This window comes from Cibotium barometz, chromosome 10 (genome assembly GCF_041138505.1).
Source record: "Cibotium barometz isolate CiBa-2024 chromosome 10, ASM4113850v1, whole genome shotgun sequence".
Taxonomy (NCBI): domain Eukaryota; kingdom Viridiplantae; phylum Streptophyta; class Polypodiopsida; order Cyatheales; family Cibotiaceae; genus Cibotium; species Cibotium barometz.
This window is the reverse complement of record NC_141055.1, coordinates 35,807,768-35,826,670: the sequence shown is the minus strand read 5'-3', so window position 1 is coordinate 35,826,670 and position 18,903 is coordinate 35,807,768. Positions and strand designations below refer to the sequence as shown.

The 18,903-nt window shown below is 47.6% G+C and overlaps 1 protein-coding gene across 1 annotated transcript in view; it reads right to left on the bottom strand.

The window, feature by feature from the left end:
* LOC147634844 (ABC transporter C family member 13-like) overlaps nt 1-18,903 on the bottom strand; it is a 243,400-nt gene that overhangs the window by 188,805 nt on the left and 35,692 nt on the right. Inside the window, 2 exon segments of the mRNA XM_086804031.1 lie at nt 14,017-14,148; nt 17,120-17,299. Coding sequence (XP_086660157.1) covers nt 14,017-14,148; nt 17,120-17,299 — 312 coding nt within the window.

Below are 18,903 nucleotides of genomic sequence, written 5' to 3'. Positions count from 1 at the left end.
CCTATAAGGATGTCTTTGCATGGACATACAAGTACTTGGAAGGTGTTCCACCTGCCATTGGTGTCCACACCATTCCTCTCCAGGAGGGCACTCAACCTGTTCGTGGGCGCGCCTACAAGCTCAACCCAAAGTACGCAGAGGCTGTCAAGGTGGAGCTAGAAAAGATGGAAGACACTCACATCATTTCCCAGTAGAACACTCTAAATGGCTTTCCCCCATGGTGATTTCGCCTAAGAAGAAGACCAACAAGATACGTGTCTATCTGGACTTCTGGTTCCTCAACAAAGCCACTATCAAGGATGGATTTCCCCTTCCATTCATGGATTGGGTCTTAGAGGATGTGGCCAGGCATGCCCTCTACAGCCTTATGGATGGGTTTAGTGGATATAAACAAGTTGCCATCCACCCGAATGATTGTGCCAAAACCGCTTTCGTCACCCAATGGGGTACCTACGTCTACAACCAGATGCCCTTCGGGCTCTGCAACGCTCTGGCCACTTTCCAACGGCTCGTCACCAATATCTTCAGGGAGTACCTCCTCAACTTTCTTCGTACTTTCATAGATGACTTTTCCAATTTCACGGGAACTCAACTTGTTTCTCGACTAGAGGCCTTTTCAGAACATCTCTCTCAGTTAGCTTTGTTGGTCTTTGCCAAGTGTCGCTCCTCCTGGCTCCGCCTTAACCCCTTTAAACGTCATTTCTTAGTGGTCCAAGGCACCCTCCTAGGTCACATCATATCTTCCAACAGCCTGGCTCCCGATCCTGACAAAACAGTTGCCATCCTCTGTCTTCCTCCCCCAATCAGCCCCAAAGGCACCCAAGTTTTTGTCGGACACACCGGCTACCATCGTCGTTTCATCAACATGTATGCCGATGTGGCCCTTCCCCTCACCCGCCTAGTCAAGCCCTCCACCATCTTCCAGTGGTCTGACCCGGCATCTATTGCATTCTAATATCTTGAAAAGCGACTCACGAAAGCCCCCATTCTCATCCCACCCGATTGGTCGATCATCTTCCATGTCCACACAGATGCAAGTCTCACTATTGTGCATGCGGTTCTTACTCAGCCTAGTGAGAAATACAAGATGGACAAACCCATCTATTATGCCACTTGCCTCCTCACACCCGCTGAACAGAACTACACCACTACTGAGAGGGAACGTTTGGCTATTGTGTAAGCTTGCCAAAAGTTCCGCCACTATCTCTTGGGCTCCCACTTCATCGTCATCTTGGACCACCATGTGCTCTGAAGTATCTTCTCAATAAACCACAGGTGGTTGGTCGGGTGTGGCAATGGCTGCTGCTCTTCCAAGAATTCGACTTTGAGAACCTCCTCCAACCGAGCAAACATCATGTCATGACGGACTACCTTTCCCGCATCGACACAGGGGAGCTTGCAACAACAGGTATTGAGGATTACCTTCCTGATAGTGTTCTTTTTAAGGTTGATGCTGCCCCGGACTGGTAGAGGGGTATCCTTGCTTTGCCTTCCACAAGACACTTTTCAGTGGGTGCCACAAGACACTTTTCAGTGGGTGCTAACCCCAAGGACAAGCACTGGCTTCTAGTAAAAAGCCACCCCTTCCAAATCATAGCTGGCTAACTCTACAAGGCTGGCCATGATGGTGTTTTACGCAAGTGCGTCAGTCCTCATGAAGTGCCACTCCTAGTCAAAGATGCACACTCCGGCCTTGGTGGCGGTCACTATCCTGGCCACATCTCGGGCACCCTTCTGTTCCAACATGGCCTATGGCAGCCTACCATGTTCAAAGATTCTATTCAGTTTACAAAATCTTGTGACACTTGCCAAAGGTGCCAACCCAAACCCACGCGTCAAAGCCACCATCCCCTCAAATTTCCGTCGCTTGGTCTCTATTTGAGAAATGGGGTCTTGGTTTCGTGGGGCCCAACAACCCCGTGGCACACCCTACTAGCAGATGCAGATACATTCTTGTCGCCAAGCCACCAAGGATTGCACAGCCAACACAGTGGCACGTTTCTTGTCCACTTTGGTTGCCCTTTGGAAATCACTAGTGACAAGGTTCCCACTTCGTCAATGAAATCTTCACCACCTTACTGAGCAACTATAAGATCTTCCACCGCAAGTCATGTGCTTATTACCCCCGGGCCAATGGGCAGGCAGAAAGCACCAAGAAGGTGCTCTATCACTTACTCCACAAGATGTGCCATCAACATCCCAGTCACTCGTCAAAGGCCCTTCTTGGCACCTTATGGGCTTATAGAACCGCTTTCAAAGCCACTACACGCCATAGCCCCTTTCAGCTCGTTCACGGCTTGGAGCCCGTTCTACCCTTCGAATTCAACCAAGGGTCTTACAGGGTAAGAACCTTCCGCCAGGATGACACCGCTTGAAACTCGTTGAGGTTGCGTAACAAGCTTATCACTGCTAAATCACATTAATCCACTTTTAACCATGGCTGAAAATTGAAGTAAAACTTGTGAATTTTCAGCCAACAATACTTGAGCCCGCCAAATAGATGGAAGAATAAATGTGAGAGAGAGAGAGAGAGATAGAGAGAGAGAGACTACACAGCATAGACCCGGAACGGTAGGGCCCCTTCACAGGAATATGAATTATTCCTCCAAAATTTTAAAAGTGTATGGGCTGATTTGAATCAGCATGGTACCGCCATCAAACAAGATAGAAAACAAAGCCTTTGGAATCTCCTAGTTTGTATGTGGTGGCCTACCACACACACACACGTGTTGGAGAAACTCACCCGTCTATGTGCCACCCCAATGGCCTACCAATGGGTCACACAACCGGTTCTCTTGTGGCAAGGATGCTCACAAGAGTGAAGTCCTTTGATGCAGAAAATCAGCAAGCTCTTCTTCAACTCTTCAAAGCCTCTCTCTTAAGTAGCACCTCCCTCTTCACATGATAGCCTTCTCTCTTGAAAAATGGTTCTCTACACTTGGTAGAGAAGAAGCTAGTCTTCTTGCCTTCCTGCTCTCAAAAATGCACAAATCCGATGGAAATTCTGTTCGCGTCATTACATCTGGAATTGAGGAGATACCAAGAGTTGGCAAAGTGCCTATGACAGAATGTCTACCAGTTGGGATATTTTTAGAGATAAAGTTTATGGAAGGACCCATCTCTTAGATTGGGACATGTGGCAAGAAAGTGGACCAAAGTGAGACAAGTGGCCTGACACTTGTTAAAAAGTGGATCAAAGTGAGACAAGTGGCCTCACACTTGTAACTTCAGCTATTGTGTGGCTCTCCACTTGTCATTGTAGCCTTCTCTTGCCATTTTAGCTCATGGGAGGCCCAAATCTATAAATTGGAGCTCTCTCTCTTCATTAATGGAGGCTCTCTTGCTCCACACTAGCCTCTACCACCGTTGAAGGCTACCCTAATGATGGCTACTCTCGTTCTCTCTCTCTTGAAGGCTGCCCATGAAGAATACCGGCTGTTGGGGACTGTTTTGGAGGCTTCCATCGCGAAGAAATACTGAAGGCAAGGGTATTTAATCATTTATTATGATTTCTAGCCATTGTACTTGTTTGTACCAACATTTGTACTTGCTGTACCTGCTGTACCAGCCCTTGTACTGGCTATACCAGCTTCTTTACTTGCTATACCACCCATTGTACCGGCTGTACCAGCTTCTGTACTCGCTGTACTTGCTGTACCAGCCATCGTACACCGGCTGTACCAGCAACTATACCTACTGTACCAGTCCTTGTACTGGCTGTACCAGCTTCTGTACTTGCTGTACCATCCATTGTACCGGCTGTACCAGCTTCTGTACTTATTGTACCTGCTGTACCAGCCACTGTACCTGCTGTACTAGCCATTGTACCTACTGTACCGACTGAATGGAGAGTTGTACTTGCTGTACCCTCTCTATTGCATGAAGACCCGTGGTTTTTGGGGAAGAATCAGTACGCACATGGAGGTATATGGATTATATTGTTGGCTCGGCATTTCTACAGCCTATGTTCCGGCTTGGTTGCCTCGTGTTGGGCTGTGTTATGGCATTTGTATATGGATAATCCGGCATCTCCCGTGGGGAGAGTAAGGCCCTCAAAGCTTGTACATGATATTATTCTCCTTGGGTAATAAAATACTCCAAGGGGGGGGTCGGCCCATTCCGGCCTCTATGCGGTCTCACACGTGCAAGCTCCATTTTCAGCATTTGTGGATGCTTTGTCCAGTTTTATGTTTTATGCAAAGTGATGATGGATATGTATTAAGGTTGTGGCCATGTTTAAATGTTTTAATATGCATTGATGGTATCAACAAGTGTGTCAAAGGCCCTAGTCCCCCGGGCACCCGCCGCGAGTTTCACTCTCCTCCTCCAAAATGAAGGGAATCGCCTCCTTTTATAGGTTAATTCCTTTCTGAAAAGCTTTCTTAGTTCAAAATAGAAAAAATTACACATGTTAGGTTGCATGGGAAACTTTTATGCATGTTTTAGTTTTGCATGGGAAATTTTCCTTTGTCAACAAAGAGAAAGAGTTAGTTCTCTTTCCCTCTTTGGAAAATAGAAAGAGATGCTTATAACTCAAGTTCTAAAGTGTAGGAAAAAACGCTCGCTGAAGCTCTCCCCCCCCCCCCCCCCCCCCCCCCCCCCCCCCGCTCGAGCATGCTGCCCGCCTTCGCCCTCACCTTCGCCATCGCCTTCATCCCTCGCCTTCGCCCCCCGCCTGCCTGCCTTCGTCCGTGCCTTCGCCCTCGCCCGCGCCTTCACCCTCTCCGTCGTCCCCGCGTGCTCGCGCCCCCCCCTCCGCGTCCCGCCCTTGCCCGCCTGCCCCCTCTTCCTTACGCGCCCCCCGCTCCCCTTCGCGCCCTTCTCCCCCCTTTCGCGCCCTTCTCCCCCCTTTTCACCCCCCCCTTTCGCGCCCTTCCCGCCCCCTATCGCGCTCTTCCCGCTGCCCGCTCCCGCTCCCTCCCCGCTTCCCCTTGCCTCCCCCCCCCCCTTTTTTCTCTCCTCTGTCATCCGCCCCTCCCCCCTCGCTTTCGGTCTTTCCCTCCCCGCTCCGCGCTTCCCCCCATTTTCGTGCAGCTTGGTTCTTGCAGGACCCTCCGTCTCCGCTTCGCCCTCGACTCAGCTTCAGACTCTGATGGAGTCCCCTCCCACCCCACCTCAAAGGGACTCTTCCGCAGCCCCCTCGCCCGCCCCTGAGGATACCCCCATCAGACTTTCTCTTTCGCCAGAAGAGGAAGCGAGCCTCGCCGCAAAGGTGGAACGCCTCCAGGTACATTCCACCATCTACCGTATAGTTGGCACCTGCCCCAGCAGAGGGGAGATCCGGGATCTTCTCCATGCCCGCCTTATTGCAGATGTGGGCAAGATCCTGGACGTTCAGTTAGTGGGCCGCGGACACTACCAGATTGAGTTCAAGACAGCCCAGAGCGTGGCCTAGGTCCTAGCCATGAGTCTCCTTGACATCAGGGGCGCTTGGGCCTTCTTCAGACATTGGCCGCATGGTTTTGACCCAGCAGCGGCCGAGCAGGGAGAGCGCCTATTCCATGTCAAAGTTTGCTTTCCTGGACTTTGCCACGAGTACCTTCTCCTTTCTAGGATAGGATCATTGGTGGGCTCGATGATTGAGACTGGCCCCACAACAGCTTCAGTGGTGGCTAGAGCAGCTGGCCTTCCTTCGGTCAGAGTTTTGGTTCCTGACATCTCCTCCCTTCCGAAGGTCATTCAGTTACCTAGGATAGGGGGGGGATGGATCGATCAGAGAGTGGAGTTTTCGGGGCTCCCGAACCAGTGTTTTATATGCAGGCAGGTCGGCCACCTACCCTCGCAGGAGACCCCGACCTTCACCGCAGCAGCAGACCTTCGATGGCCCGTCCACGGATGCGGCTCGGCAGGCAGCCTCCGGGACACCTGCTCAGCCCACAGAGACCTCTGATTGGCAGCCTGGACAGGGGCGCCGTAGAGGGAGACGACCACAGCAGCATGCCCAAAGACCGATGCAGCAGCAGACACAGCCTCAGCATCATTGGGTTCCAGTGAGGAACAGCTTTGCTCCCCTCCAGGAGGAGACCCCAGCGCAGACTGAGGATCAGGAGATGCCAGCGCCCCCCCCTTCACCTCCACTCCCCCCTCCCCCGCCCCCCCCTCCCGCTTCCACCCTCACCTCCTCTCGTTCCCACTACCGCATTTTCAGCGTCTCCTTCTCCACCCCCTTCTCTCCCACCTCCTCCCCCTCCGCTCGTCTCAGCTCCCCGCGAGGCACTGGCAGTGCCCTGGCGCTCACCTGCAGTCCGGTGGGCACTGAGCACCGACCTTGCTCATGTACCGCAGAGGAGACCTACCATGCCGATTCGTGCTTCACGGATATCCTCTATCCGCAGTCGGCTGAGTAGTCTCGACACTAGACAGCGCTCGGAGGCTTTCGACTACTCCTTTACACGCCTATTTGGAGCGGAGGGCCCCCATGAGCCAGCACCTATCAGAGTTCATGTGGTGATACTTCCGGCCCGAGGGGAGGAGGCACTTGATTCAGCGGTGGCCTTCTCCTTCCCTCTTTGCGGCACTCGCGACCAGGAGTGGACTCTGGATCTTGCTCTTAGTATTTTGCAGACACAGGCAGTTGAGTTTTCTCACCATGTGAGCGACTTGGAGATTACAGACATGGTAGGTCGACTCTGAAGTTGGTACATTTCTTTGATACCGAGAGTGCGGATGCCTCCGGGAATCAACACTTGGTGGTTCGCATAGTAGCAGACCTAGCGCGAGACCCTGGCTATGTATGCATACATGAGGATTCTTTCTCTGAGCGGGAGGCAGTCGCTATGGGACACAGCCACTGGCGCCTGGTCCGAGACTCTTGTAAAACACCGGGTGGGCAGATTCATAGTCGCTCGGATGAAGATTACTCTCCATCCAAGCCGCTTGCAAAGGCCCGCTGTATGGCTGAGACAGCCTCCACCTCAGCAGGTCATCCATGAGGATCATCTCATGGAATGTACAGGGCCTTGGCGGTGCACACTATGTACGTTATCGTGGTTGCTTGAGGCAGGAGCTTCAGAGATGCCTGGTTGGGGGTAGTATTGATATTCTGATGATGCAAGAGCACCATTTGAGTGAGACCAGGATTCGGAGATACGGTTCGGTGATGCCTGGTAGATGGGACACTTTTTGGTCTGCAGGTTTTGGCCCCTTGGGTGGGCAGGGAGGAGTATGTATGGTCATTGCGGATGCATGGTGGCAGGCCATTGTAGATCGCGGTGTCACTCTGCCTGGTAGAGCGCAGTATGTTATTCTGAGGATGCACGATGAGCACATTGGTGTGCTCAATGTCTATGCGCCCAATCATGCTAGTGCCAGAGCAGAGTTTTGGACCCTTGTTATTACAGATGCATTGCCCGAGGCCGCACATTGGTGTGTTGGGGGAGACTTCAACATGCTTGAGGACCCGGCCGATAGGGTGGGAGGCAGTCATGTTACAGTGCACGGCACGAAGCTTGTAGCTTGGGAGCGATTTTGTATGACACTGCGGATCACTGATGCATGGCAGCATGAGGCTTTCTCCCGTTCTCAGGACAGTCTTAGTTTTTCTCGGTCGGATCGTCGGCAGGGAAAGACTAATCTATCACGGATTGATCGCTTCTATGTGGGCGACACGTTTGGGGAGCGTGGTGGCTCCGTTGGCATTCTCGCTGGCACCTCTTTCTCAAACCATGCGCCAGTTATTTTGACTCTTGAGGAGAGGACACGGGAGACCAGCTGAGGATCCCAGAGAGGATACTTACAGACCCCAGTCTTTTTGAGGACATTGAGAGGATATGGCAGGATAGCCAGAGCTCTGACCTAGATGCAGCAAGCCAGTGTGCCCAGGGGCTCATGGAGCTCAGCTCTTTTTTGTACGCTACAGCCTTGACACGGCTGGGAGAGACACGAGAGCGCGAGCGTCGCTTGAGACGTAGCCTTGCTTCGCTCCAACGCCTTCAAGAGCAGCAGCCTACATGTGAGTGGGTGGCGTCCCAACTGAGCCAGGCACGCCAAGAGGTTAGAGAGGCAGCGGAGCAGAGACACGAGTTTTACTATCATCGCTAGGCCTCTCAGTGGACTCAGCTTGGTGATAGAGTGACTGGCGGGTTTTTTGAGATCACCGGACCCCGCCATGCTCGAGCAGGACTACGCCAGCTCAGGAGGCAGGACGGATCGTTAGCCACTGAGCCCGAGGAGATTAGAGCTATTGCCACTGAGTTCTACAGAGACCTGCTTTCAGCAGAGCCAGCCACGGAGGCACGTGATGCTTGCAGACAGACTGTGTGGGCCCATGTGCAGAGGAGGGTCACAGATCGTATGCACACAGCTTTGGGTGAGCCCCTCTCAGAGGATGAGCTTGGTGAGGCTTTGAGGGCCCTCCCGCGTCATAGTTGCCCTGGGGAGGATGGATTGACGCCTGCCTTTTTTATGCGCTATTGGGACCTTTTGGGACCAGGCCACCGCAGGGGTTTTCAGCATGTTTTGGACACTGGGGTGATGCCACAGAGTTTTTCAGAGGGCTTGATTTTTCTTATCCCCAAGGGGGAGGGAGTGTCAGATGATATTCGACAGTGGAGGCCTATTACGATCCTCAATACTGTCTACAAGGTCCTAGCCAAGGCCTTGAGTTTGAGGATTCAGCCCTTCCTTGGGGATTTGATTCATGCTACCCAGACAGGATTTGTCAAGGAGCGCAGTATCCTTCACAACATTTTCACCTTCTGGGAGGCGACGGCCCGAGTAGATTTCTCGGCGAGGACTTGGTCATTATGCTTCTCGATTTTAAGAAGGCATACGATAGAGTCGACTAGGTTTTTCTAGAGGGCACTATGCTTCGCCTGGGTTTTGAGCCAGATTGGATTCGAGGGGTGGCGGCTCTATATTCCATAGCTCGTAGCCAAGTGTTGATGGTAGGAGGACGGGGGCCGAGTTTTGAGCTGACCAAATCAGTCCGTCAGGGATGCCCTCTCGCTCCATTCCTTTTTCTTTTCTTTGCAGAGGCTATGAGCATGTATCTGACAGCAGAGGAGGTTGGTTTGAGAGGACTCCAGCTTCCAGTCTGGGGTGAGGACTTGCTTGATTCTCGGTTTGCTGATGACACGGGATTTTTTTGCATGGCCAGGAGGCCAATCTACAAAGGGTAGAGCAATCTCTACACGTTTTTGGTGTGGCTTCGGGAGCATTGATCAATTTGCGCAAGACAGTGGCTTTTAGGATCACACAGTTGGAGATCCTGATTGCTGTCAGAGCTTGCACTGAGGATGGTAGATGCCTCTACTATGAGATACAGGATGAGGGCAGACTTTAGAGAGTGGAGGCGGAGTCGCCTTTGGTTGCAGAGTGCATCTTTCAGAGGACACGGGTAGTGGCCGCCGCTTCTCGGAAGTGGCATATTGATCCAGACCCTACAGATGTGGACTCTGATTGGTGCATATGGGCATATGCTGCGCGTCCCTTGGCCCGGCTCCAGTGGGACCCTGGCGAGTACGAGTGGCATGATCCTTATGCGTCCCCCGAGGCCACAGAGATCACCTTTTTCCAGTACACTGTTCAGTTGGGGAGACATATTTTGACTGCGAGGAGGACGGTCTCTCCAGCTGCATCAGAGCATTGGCAGCTCTACAGGGACTCTCACAAGAGTTCTTGGAGGATTTTTGGACCAGCCTCCTCTGGGCTAGCAGACAGGCATGCAAGATCTCGGCTTTCCAGTGGCTGGTTGCCCACAGGGGCTCTACAGTTGGCACCTGGCTTGTCTCCAGTGGCCTTCCGCCGGCCTGCATCCGATGCGGCCACCCATTGGAGACACAGCGACATTGCCTATGGGACTGTCCACAGGCGCTGCAGATTTGGCTGAGGATTCTGCGCATTTTGGCCCCCCTCTCTCCAGAGGGAATGTATACGTGGAGAGCCGCTGCTTGGTCGACTTCCTCAGGGCTAGCTCTGGGATACGACACGGAGCAAGCAAGCCAGGCCATCAGATTCATTGTGGGCCAGCCTCGCCTTGTTCCTTCATCGGATTTCTCGACAGCCAGCTGCACACAGGAGAGGGATTTACGATGGGAGCTCCTCAGCAGCCTCACCATATGGTTCACCTAGAGAGTCCGTTGTTTCAGGGCCTTTGAGGGGAGACTGGAGCCACCAGCAGAGACTGTTCAGGCTATCTGGCAGGAGTTGATTCACACCCTGCGAGGCCAGTATGACCGCATCCGGGGCGACTCGGATCGAGCGATCTTGCGACGCCAGGCCTTCCACACCACTTGGCGCAGCGGCCCTTTCTATACTCTACACATGGGTACCCCCGCTGGCACTACAGGCCACCTGTTTGGATTTTCCCCCCTCCTATTGTATGATATAGCCTCTCAGTTATTTGTACTTTTCTGCATCTAGGGAGAGTCTCCCTAGCTGCCTTGATCTCTCATCTGCCTTCTTATGAGCAAGAGAGGGTTTGTAGCCCATGGGGCTTTTTTCTTTTTATAACTAATGAAAGAATCTTTTCATGAAAAAAAAAAAAACTCAAGTTCTAAAACGAATTTGCATGTGCAACTGAAGAGGCAGTTGCTGAGATGGCTTGGGCGAGTCGCCACGTCACCTGAAAAATAAAATAAAATAATAAATTATTATTATTTTTTAATTTAAAAAAAATTACCCGAGGGGTTTTCGACCACTCCTAATTCCAATTCCAGCCTCTATTTTCCTAAAAGATCAAGGGACAGACCTCAAAATCGACCTCCAACTTAAAAGGTACATATCTTGTAAAACTATCAAAATTGAAAGTAGTTTAAGTAAGAAACATACTTAATCTCCTGCAAAATACAAGTCGCTAGATCAACAACCAGTATTATGCACAAGTTGGATGCTTTAAAAGATGAATGCCTAAATGTTCAAGCATTCTAAAAATCAGCATCCAATGCAAGATCTTCAAACAGCATATTGTGCATGTGCCTAAGGTGAGTACCATCCGTTCCATACACTTGTATCCATCTATACGCTCTCCCATAATGGTAAGAGTGTATAGTCCATCATGCTTATGAAGCATGTCCAATCATACTTCCCCACTTCGGGATGGAAGCATGTCCATTCATGCATGCAATATTATGCCCTTCCATTTCGGATTAGAAGCATGTCCAATCGAGGTTCCTTGGAAAAAAACACATGTCCAATCATGAAGTCTGCCATGCTAGGTCAGACAACATGTCCAAGTTTTATTAACTTCAAAATTCTTGATACAAAATTCCATGTAAGCTGATTAGGGTTTTGGATTGGACATTTTCAGTTGTATATACCATCTTTTTATGATGTTCATTTTGTTTGCACTCTTTTCATCATTGTACTCAGCATAATATAATCAGTGCTTTGCACTCTTTTCATCATTGTATTCCGCATAATGTAATCAATACATACCTGCATCTTTCCATAATGTAATAACCACATCATGCATACTTCCCATATATGTAATCCTCAAGGCAACCTACTTTTATCTTCCTCACTGAGGATGATGAGCGCCATAGTTTTTACCATACGTGAAGCATACGCATACGCATACGAGTATGAAAGTATGTTTGGCTCATTTAGGCTGAAACATACATGGCCCTAATTACATTATATTTTATAGGCAATAAATTATAGTTTCACCAAATTATTGGCAAAATGAGAAATGAGGTGTGTGTGTGTGTGTGTGTGTGTGTGTGTGTGTGTGTAAAAGTGTGTGTGTGGGAGAGAAAGAAAGAAAGAAAGTTGTATTAACGTCTACTAGAGGCCGAACTCGACCTATGAGACAAATCAATGTACAACTGTCAATGTCTTCTAGATGTCCAGGAAAAAAAAAAGGACAAAATGAACATGAAATAAACTATGAAAGTACTAAGCTAGTGGGGGGGTGTGATGGATGGAGCACTATTGCTAGAGGCTCAGTATGCAACCTATATGCGCAGGGTATACAAGAATGCAATGCAGATCTGTCTAGCTCCAACCAGTACCATAATGGGGGTGTAATATGTGATACATAGGCGATGGCGAGGCAGAAATACCTCGGAGCATGATCTCCGGGTGTGAGTGTAAGTGAGCTAGCCGCTCCTGGATATGGTGCTAATGTCGAGCCCGTATCTCTGTGATCTCCCTCTGATGTAGTCTGGGAGTCTGGTAGCCTGGTGCTCTCAGTCTCCATCTCGCTCGAAGGTCCGCAGCACGCTGAAGTGTAACCCCCTCCTGTGTCAGGGTAGGCACTGGGATAGATCTCTGGAAGAAATCAGTGAGCTGGAGTTGTCGCCCACCTCTCCCTATGGTATGAGTCCGTAGCAACGTCTCTCTGTGGCGCTGTGTCTCTAGCAAGAACTGGCCAAATCTGCACTGGTCTGCGGACTCCATGATCTGGCGGAGTGAGGGATGTCCACTGAAGACGGTGGTGTATCTCTCTCTAATGACACTATATGCTCTGCATCTGCATACATAATGTTCCTCACTCTCAACCTCCTCCTGGCATAGTCTGCATATCCTCTCTGCTCTGGGGATCCATGCTGCCCTACCTGCCTCAATCTCAAGCTGGTGTGATGACACTCTGAGAATGAGAGAGAGAGATGTATAGTCTACAGAGAAAGAAAGAAAGAAAGCGAAAGATGGAGAAATGAAATGATACATTAACGTCTCTAAGAGGCCATGAGGCTTAGGAGAAATGAAATGAAATGTTATTTTAACGTCTTCAAAAGGCCATAATGACCTATGAGACCAAAAAGTTACATCATGGTGGAGAGAGAGAAAAGACTAAATGCGCGCGAGAGTGGAAACCGTGTCCGGTATCGAAACAGGCTGCTAAAGGCTGAAGCGACAGGCTGAGTCGAAACCTATGTCCCCGACTGCACACACGTCAAGTCACGACTCCCCATACAAAAACGTGACTGTGGCGCAATCACAATGAGTCAACGGAGGCGCCAAGCATTGGGATCATCAAGTGGAGATGCACCACCACAACCGACACAAAGAGGTGTATTGGAGGCTCCAACAGCACTGACACCGACTGACACTCCGTGGATTACTTGACGGGGTGTCTTACTCTTATGCAACATATCCAGGACTTCACCATCCCACCACCACCCATTAGGACAGATCATGCTTACCTAGCCTTCACCATATCTTGCCGACCCTTGCCAAAGAAAGGATTAATTACCATTTCTTCTCTAAGAATTTGTCTGGCTTATCTTGGTGCTTTCGGCCACTTTTATGGCTTTTCCATGCTTTGCATGGTGTATTTGTACTGTAATTCTTTGAACCTCTTTTTTAATGCTTAATATTTTAGAAACATCCTTTGCCTAGATGTGCCACTAGCCTCTGCCTGCTCCACCACCCAAGTCAATGGCACTTGCTATAGTAGGCATTTCTGCACAAAGAACACCTTGTCCTCGCCTCAACCCAGCTCTTAATGGGGAATCCCCTCACAGATTTCACTTTACCCATTAGCTGCTCAGTATGTATCCTTCCCAGTCCACCAAAGCTCCACTCGGGCACCAGGAATTCCGCCAGCAGCCCACTGCCTTGCAATCTACAGCCATCCATCATCTTGTAAAAGCAAGGTGCCCATCAGCATGCCCATTTGAGCCCAATGTCAATTGCTGACCTCCATTCACCATGGTCAAAAGCAACCACCTCACATATCCACCCAACAAGTTACCATCCTGGCTGGTCTTTTCTAGGCTTGCTAATTGCTTATAAGGTGGGACACTGTTGAGAAATTCCCTTACAATACAAGCCTACATGGAGGGTTCTCTCCTTTGAATTTCAGAACAAAAAATTATACAGCCAAAAATCAGTGACAAGATTCAAAATGGCTATAAAAAAAGCCTATTACCATTATTCAAACTTGATAGGTCTTAATTTGTTCAAAAACAAATGAATAAAATGTAGCTAGAAAAAAAAAATGCCACATTTAACTAATAAAGTCAGTTTAGCTGATGAAAAGGGAGACAAAGCAAATTTGAACATATCCTTTCAATGCTTGTATTCACTACATACAAATGGAGTTGGATTTACGAGTCATTTGTTGATATGTACCTTGGACAGCCTGCTTAATGTGTGCAAGTATGGGACATGCAAGATGGGCCTCAAAAACCACCAGATACGAAGGATTTGATAATTAGCCATAACCATCTCATAGTGATAGTGTAAGACCCAGCAAGATGATACCTGCCATAAGTCACCAATAAGAAGCAACAAGAAGGGTACAAAACTCTTTTTACACCAATAAAATTTGCATCAACCCTATAAGCTATGCAATCCTTGAAAACTCAGATGCATACAAAAATTGTCCATCGTTCCTGCATAGACCTGGAGCATAATTGTGTTAAAGATCTGCAGTGGGATCCTAGAGAGTGGGGATGTAATGAGGCTCAGAACAACTTTCAGACGATTTTGAATTTGACTAGCCTATCAAATATGGACACCATATACAACTCAAAAGTTCCAATTCGATCCCAACAAGGCGGCCTCATTGGAAAAATAAGCATGTTTCCTGGCATATACCTTTCTTCTTTTGGAGGAGACTTTGGAGTTCTGGCTGATGCAGTAAGTTCGAGCTTGTCTTTTGGTCGATAGCTCATGTTGCAATACTGGATAATCAATGAAGAGCTGTCAAATGGGCCACACCTGAGTGCCCCAGATGTGATTCCCACGAGAGTCTATTCAGCATTGCATTTGAGGATGTATGGAGGCTCAGAGTGTATGAAAGAGGATCAAATTGTTTAATTCTTATATAAGGAGAGAGCCTTTTTTTTGGCAAAAAGAAGACTTCTATTAAGAATGAATAAACCTTACAAAATCACAGCTAGAAGCCGGAATAAGACAAAATCTCATCCCAAAATGTAGGGTGATCTCAACCAATATGGGGCACAAAGGTACCAAGAGAGTCATGTGGGGGTCGTTGAGAAAACAATCCCTTGATCCCACTCCCTCATGAAAACAGTGCGCTTTGCATGCACAAATCTGGATGGTCCCTGTATACAAGCCCATGTGCCATGAGAATGTGAATAATGTCTCCCCATATAGTACAAATTCACTGAGTGTCGTATATCTGACTGCCCTCAATAGCCTCTGTGCATCTGGCCCTCCAAATCTGCCAAGCTGTGATTCAGGCAATCAGCTCCCAGGTAGTATCAATACTCTCCAGAGGTGGTCTATACTGTGAGGAATATCCAGTAGCATGCAGTGTTGAGCCACACCTCTGCATATCATTATGGCAGTGTCAAGATCCCTGCCCTCGAAAATCTCTGTGGACCAGACTGAGTGAGCCAAGCAATAGCGCCCCAAGTAACATAAATGGTCTCTCACATGCACATAGTATCTTGACTTATGGAAGTTGGGCCTCAATTTTTCTATCAGGGAATCCGGAGTGATCATGTAACATACACAGACAGAAGCACATTGCACATCATCTCATTCGACTTACTGTCTCAATTACCATTGCAGTTAGTCTCCTGAGCTGTGAGAACCAATCGAGAGATTCTCGGGAGATTGAATCCTTGGCACATTTGGAGATCTCATTGTACAAGGGCCTTTAAGGGAAAGTACAATGGCCTTCAAGGGCACCTAGACATTCCACATTCATGCACTATCAGTTATTTCGTCAGATACTGCAAATACTCTTGCATCCCACCTTAAATAGGATTCAAGGACCTTCCAAGTCTGCCCATTATAGATGGGAGACCATTGTGCATAGTTGGAGAGAGAACCCTTCTTGTCTCATAGAGGCTCAGATTTTGGGTGGAATCATTGCCTTCCTGATTGACTCCACCAGTGCTAATCTTATTCTTTCAGTATCGTTCCTTTCTAAAATAACTTTCGCTGTATGGTTTTTTTAACTTCATAGAGGCTTCTGTTTTGGAAAAAAAACAAACCTCATGTATATGTGGCTCCAGTTTGCACACGGAACTCATCATTAAATTCAGTTTGAGAGTAAGAGTTTAACAGCTTCACAATTTCTAATGTTTAGATGCAGTAAGGCCATTAAGGCACCTACACCTTTCAGATACATTCACGGTGTGTCATTCATCTGACACAAATATCTGGAGGAGGATTCACAATAATTCCATAGCGGCAGAGGCAGAACATCTGCATGGGGTGGATGTGCATCTCTTGGGTCCAGGATACTTTCAAGTTAAGTTTGATTCCCATAAGCTAGCCACATAAGAACTTTCCTACATCCCCTTCTTGTAGGCAAGGTTTTTAACCAAGACAGTAAGATTTGGACGACAAGAAGACAAAACAATCTTCCTGATTGTCTTCCAGGACAAGAACACGAAAAATTTCCTAATTGTCCTTCAATTCTCTGGCTGTCCACTAGCCTGTAATTGGCTCTTGGAATCCATGGGAGCCCATTTTGAGAGATTCTACACGGCCCTACCCTCCCAACTGTTCCTTTGATAGGTTATCTATAGTAATGGTCTTGCTCCTACCCTAGCCTGAGTGAGGATCGTGACCTACTTCAAACACCCCATAATACTTTTTTAAAACAAATAGAGACTGTATGTCTTCGTAATCAATAACTTATTTATCTTGAGCATGGGAAATTTCCCAGAAGAAGCAAACCCACATGCAAACATCAAAGGAGAAGGCAAAGTGCACCACTCATCAACAAATTTTTCAAAACAAACATAGAGAAAAGTCTGACAAGGAAAACCTATGACCCAAAATTCCTTTATCCTTCAAGCACAAGTATCTTCTTATAAGTATTTGGTGATTGCCAAGGAGGAGGAACACACATGCAAACATCAAAGATCATGTACCTGCCAACCTTCACAGAAAACTCCTCAATAAACTTCTTTACAACAAATATGAAGAAAAGTTTGTAGCAAGAAAGCTGTAACAAGGTTGTTCCTTGACCACATGGCTAATTCATTTAATCGGTACCTTTAGTGACAGTTCATGCTCTATTAGCTGCTTCTCATTCTTCCACATGGCTAATTCCTTGACCACATGGCTAATTCATTTAATCGGTACCTTTAGTGACAGTTCATGCTCTATTAGTTGCTTCTCATTCTTCCATCATCTGAAGTTTCTTTTCTAAAGTTTTTGTGTAATGAGGTTTCATTAAGACACTAAGCCTTCACACTTTGTTCATCGTGCCAGGAAAGTTCAGAATTGATTTTCTTAGAGCACTTACCCATGCAAGACCTTGTAAGCAGAGAAAAAGCCAAGTGTGCACTTGAGAGCCCATATCTCCATACCCATAAAGAACTAACTGAAGACTCTGCAGCATTGTCAGAAAAATAGCCACAGCTGGTAATACCTCCACCCACAATGATTTCCTGAGACCAAAGAATTGAACTGATTTCTTCACTTTCTGCATAAAGAAACGTCATCAAAATCATTTCCATCACCAGAAATCCAAAAAAAAAAATAAGTTGGACTATGCATGAATATGTGGCTTTTTTTTGCGACCAAAAGTGGTCAATACGTAAGGGAAAGGAGAATCAGACTCATGGATTTGCCCTTACACGAGTACTTTAGATCCAGTTCTTTGCAATTTCAGCACATTGTGCACAAGACCTGAATGAATGAACATTCACTAAGCAACTGAGAGAAAAGTTGTCACATGCAACTCCCCAGTACTTGGATGCATGTGTCATGTGAGATTACTAGTTAAGGTTGTGTTTAATAGAGGAACCAGCCCATGTTTTGAGCCCTAATCTATAAATATTTAAGGGACAAAAGACATTGTGGATGAAACAAAGGGCACAAAGTGTGAATGCAATTAATGAAAAAATGCAAACTAAGGCAATGTAAATTAATCAAGTTGGCCTAGTTTCTGGAGGTATATAAATAGAATCCCCACTCTACACCTTCAAATCTTCGCAAGCACTAGCAAAGGCAGATAAGACTAAACATACAATTAGCCCAAAGAGTAACGGATTCGGGACTCCAAAGCAGTCCAAGCAGCAGTCATTCCACAGCTTCCTATTGCACTAGATTTTAGCCATTAAGGAGAACTACAGAAGGTTTTCTTTTTCTGTTCATAGCTATGTTCCTTAAAGCTAGGGCCAAGAGGATACATCGGAGAGGATACATCAGTTCTCTCTCTGTCAGAGGCAGCAAAGAGGATACATGAGTTCTGGTGGAACACTGCACATGTTGAGCACCTTGCGAGCATTTGATTGGTCAAGTTCTGCCTATGATAATACTGAACAAGTTATGTTTGGTATGGGTGTCAAGCCAAGTTTCCCTTAGAGAATTAGAACTTGAAGATGTAGTTCTAGCTGTAGTCCTAGAAAGAATTGACCTGATGTACAGCCAATTCCACACTTGTGCATTTTTTTTTCCTGGAAAAGAGACTTCTATTAAGTATGAAAATTTTTTACAAAAAAGGGAGATTTCAGACCAAGCAAGGGGGAAATGTCAACCAATCGGGTGCCTTGTGTTGCCAGCAAAGCCCCATATGAGATCAAGTGAACACAATTCCATGATCCCATTCTCTCATAAATTGGCACAGTTGTGCATTTGGCAAAGGATATGGTACAGTAGCAGAGTTATATCATGGGTGTTCTGGCTTGGACATGGTCTTAATAGGAACACTTTCAGAGGTCATTTATGATGAGAGTATTCACATATCTGATAACTGGAAACTGATGTTTATTGCTGAAATCTGAGCACGTGGAAAGCCCGTAGGTGCTGTACAATGGTGAGAAGCAGTAGCAGTTGCTAATGACCTCAATTGAATGCTGAAAAATGAGATGAACTGGGGAAAAGAGAGCCAGCCCTTATATATTCCCCCAGGATGCAGGTCAGCCAGCTGTAGCAGGCCGACAGCATGGCAGTAACATAAAATGCTACAAAAAATGCCTAAAAATACCCCAAAAAAAATGGTAGAAAAATGCTGAATAATCTTTGCTAAGATATGCCAATGCAGGGCCTCATAAATGGCCAATACAAGCATGAAAAAAGGTGATG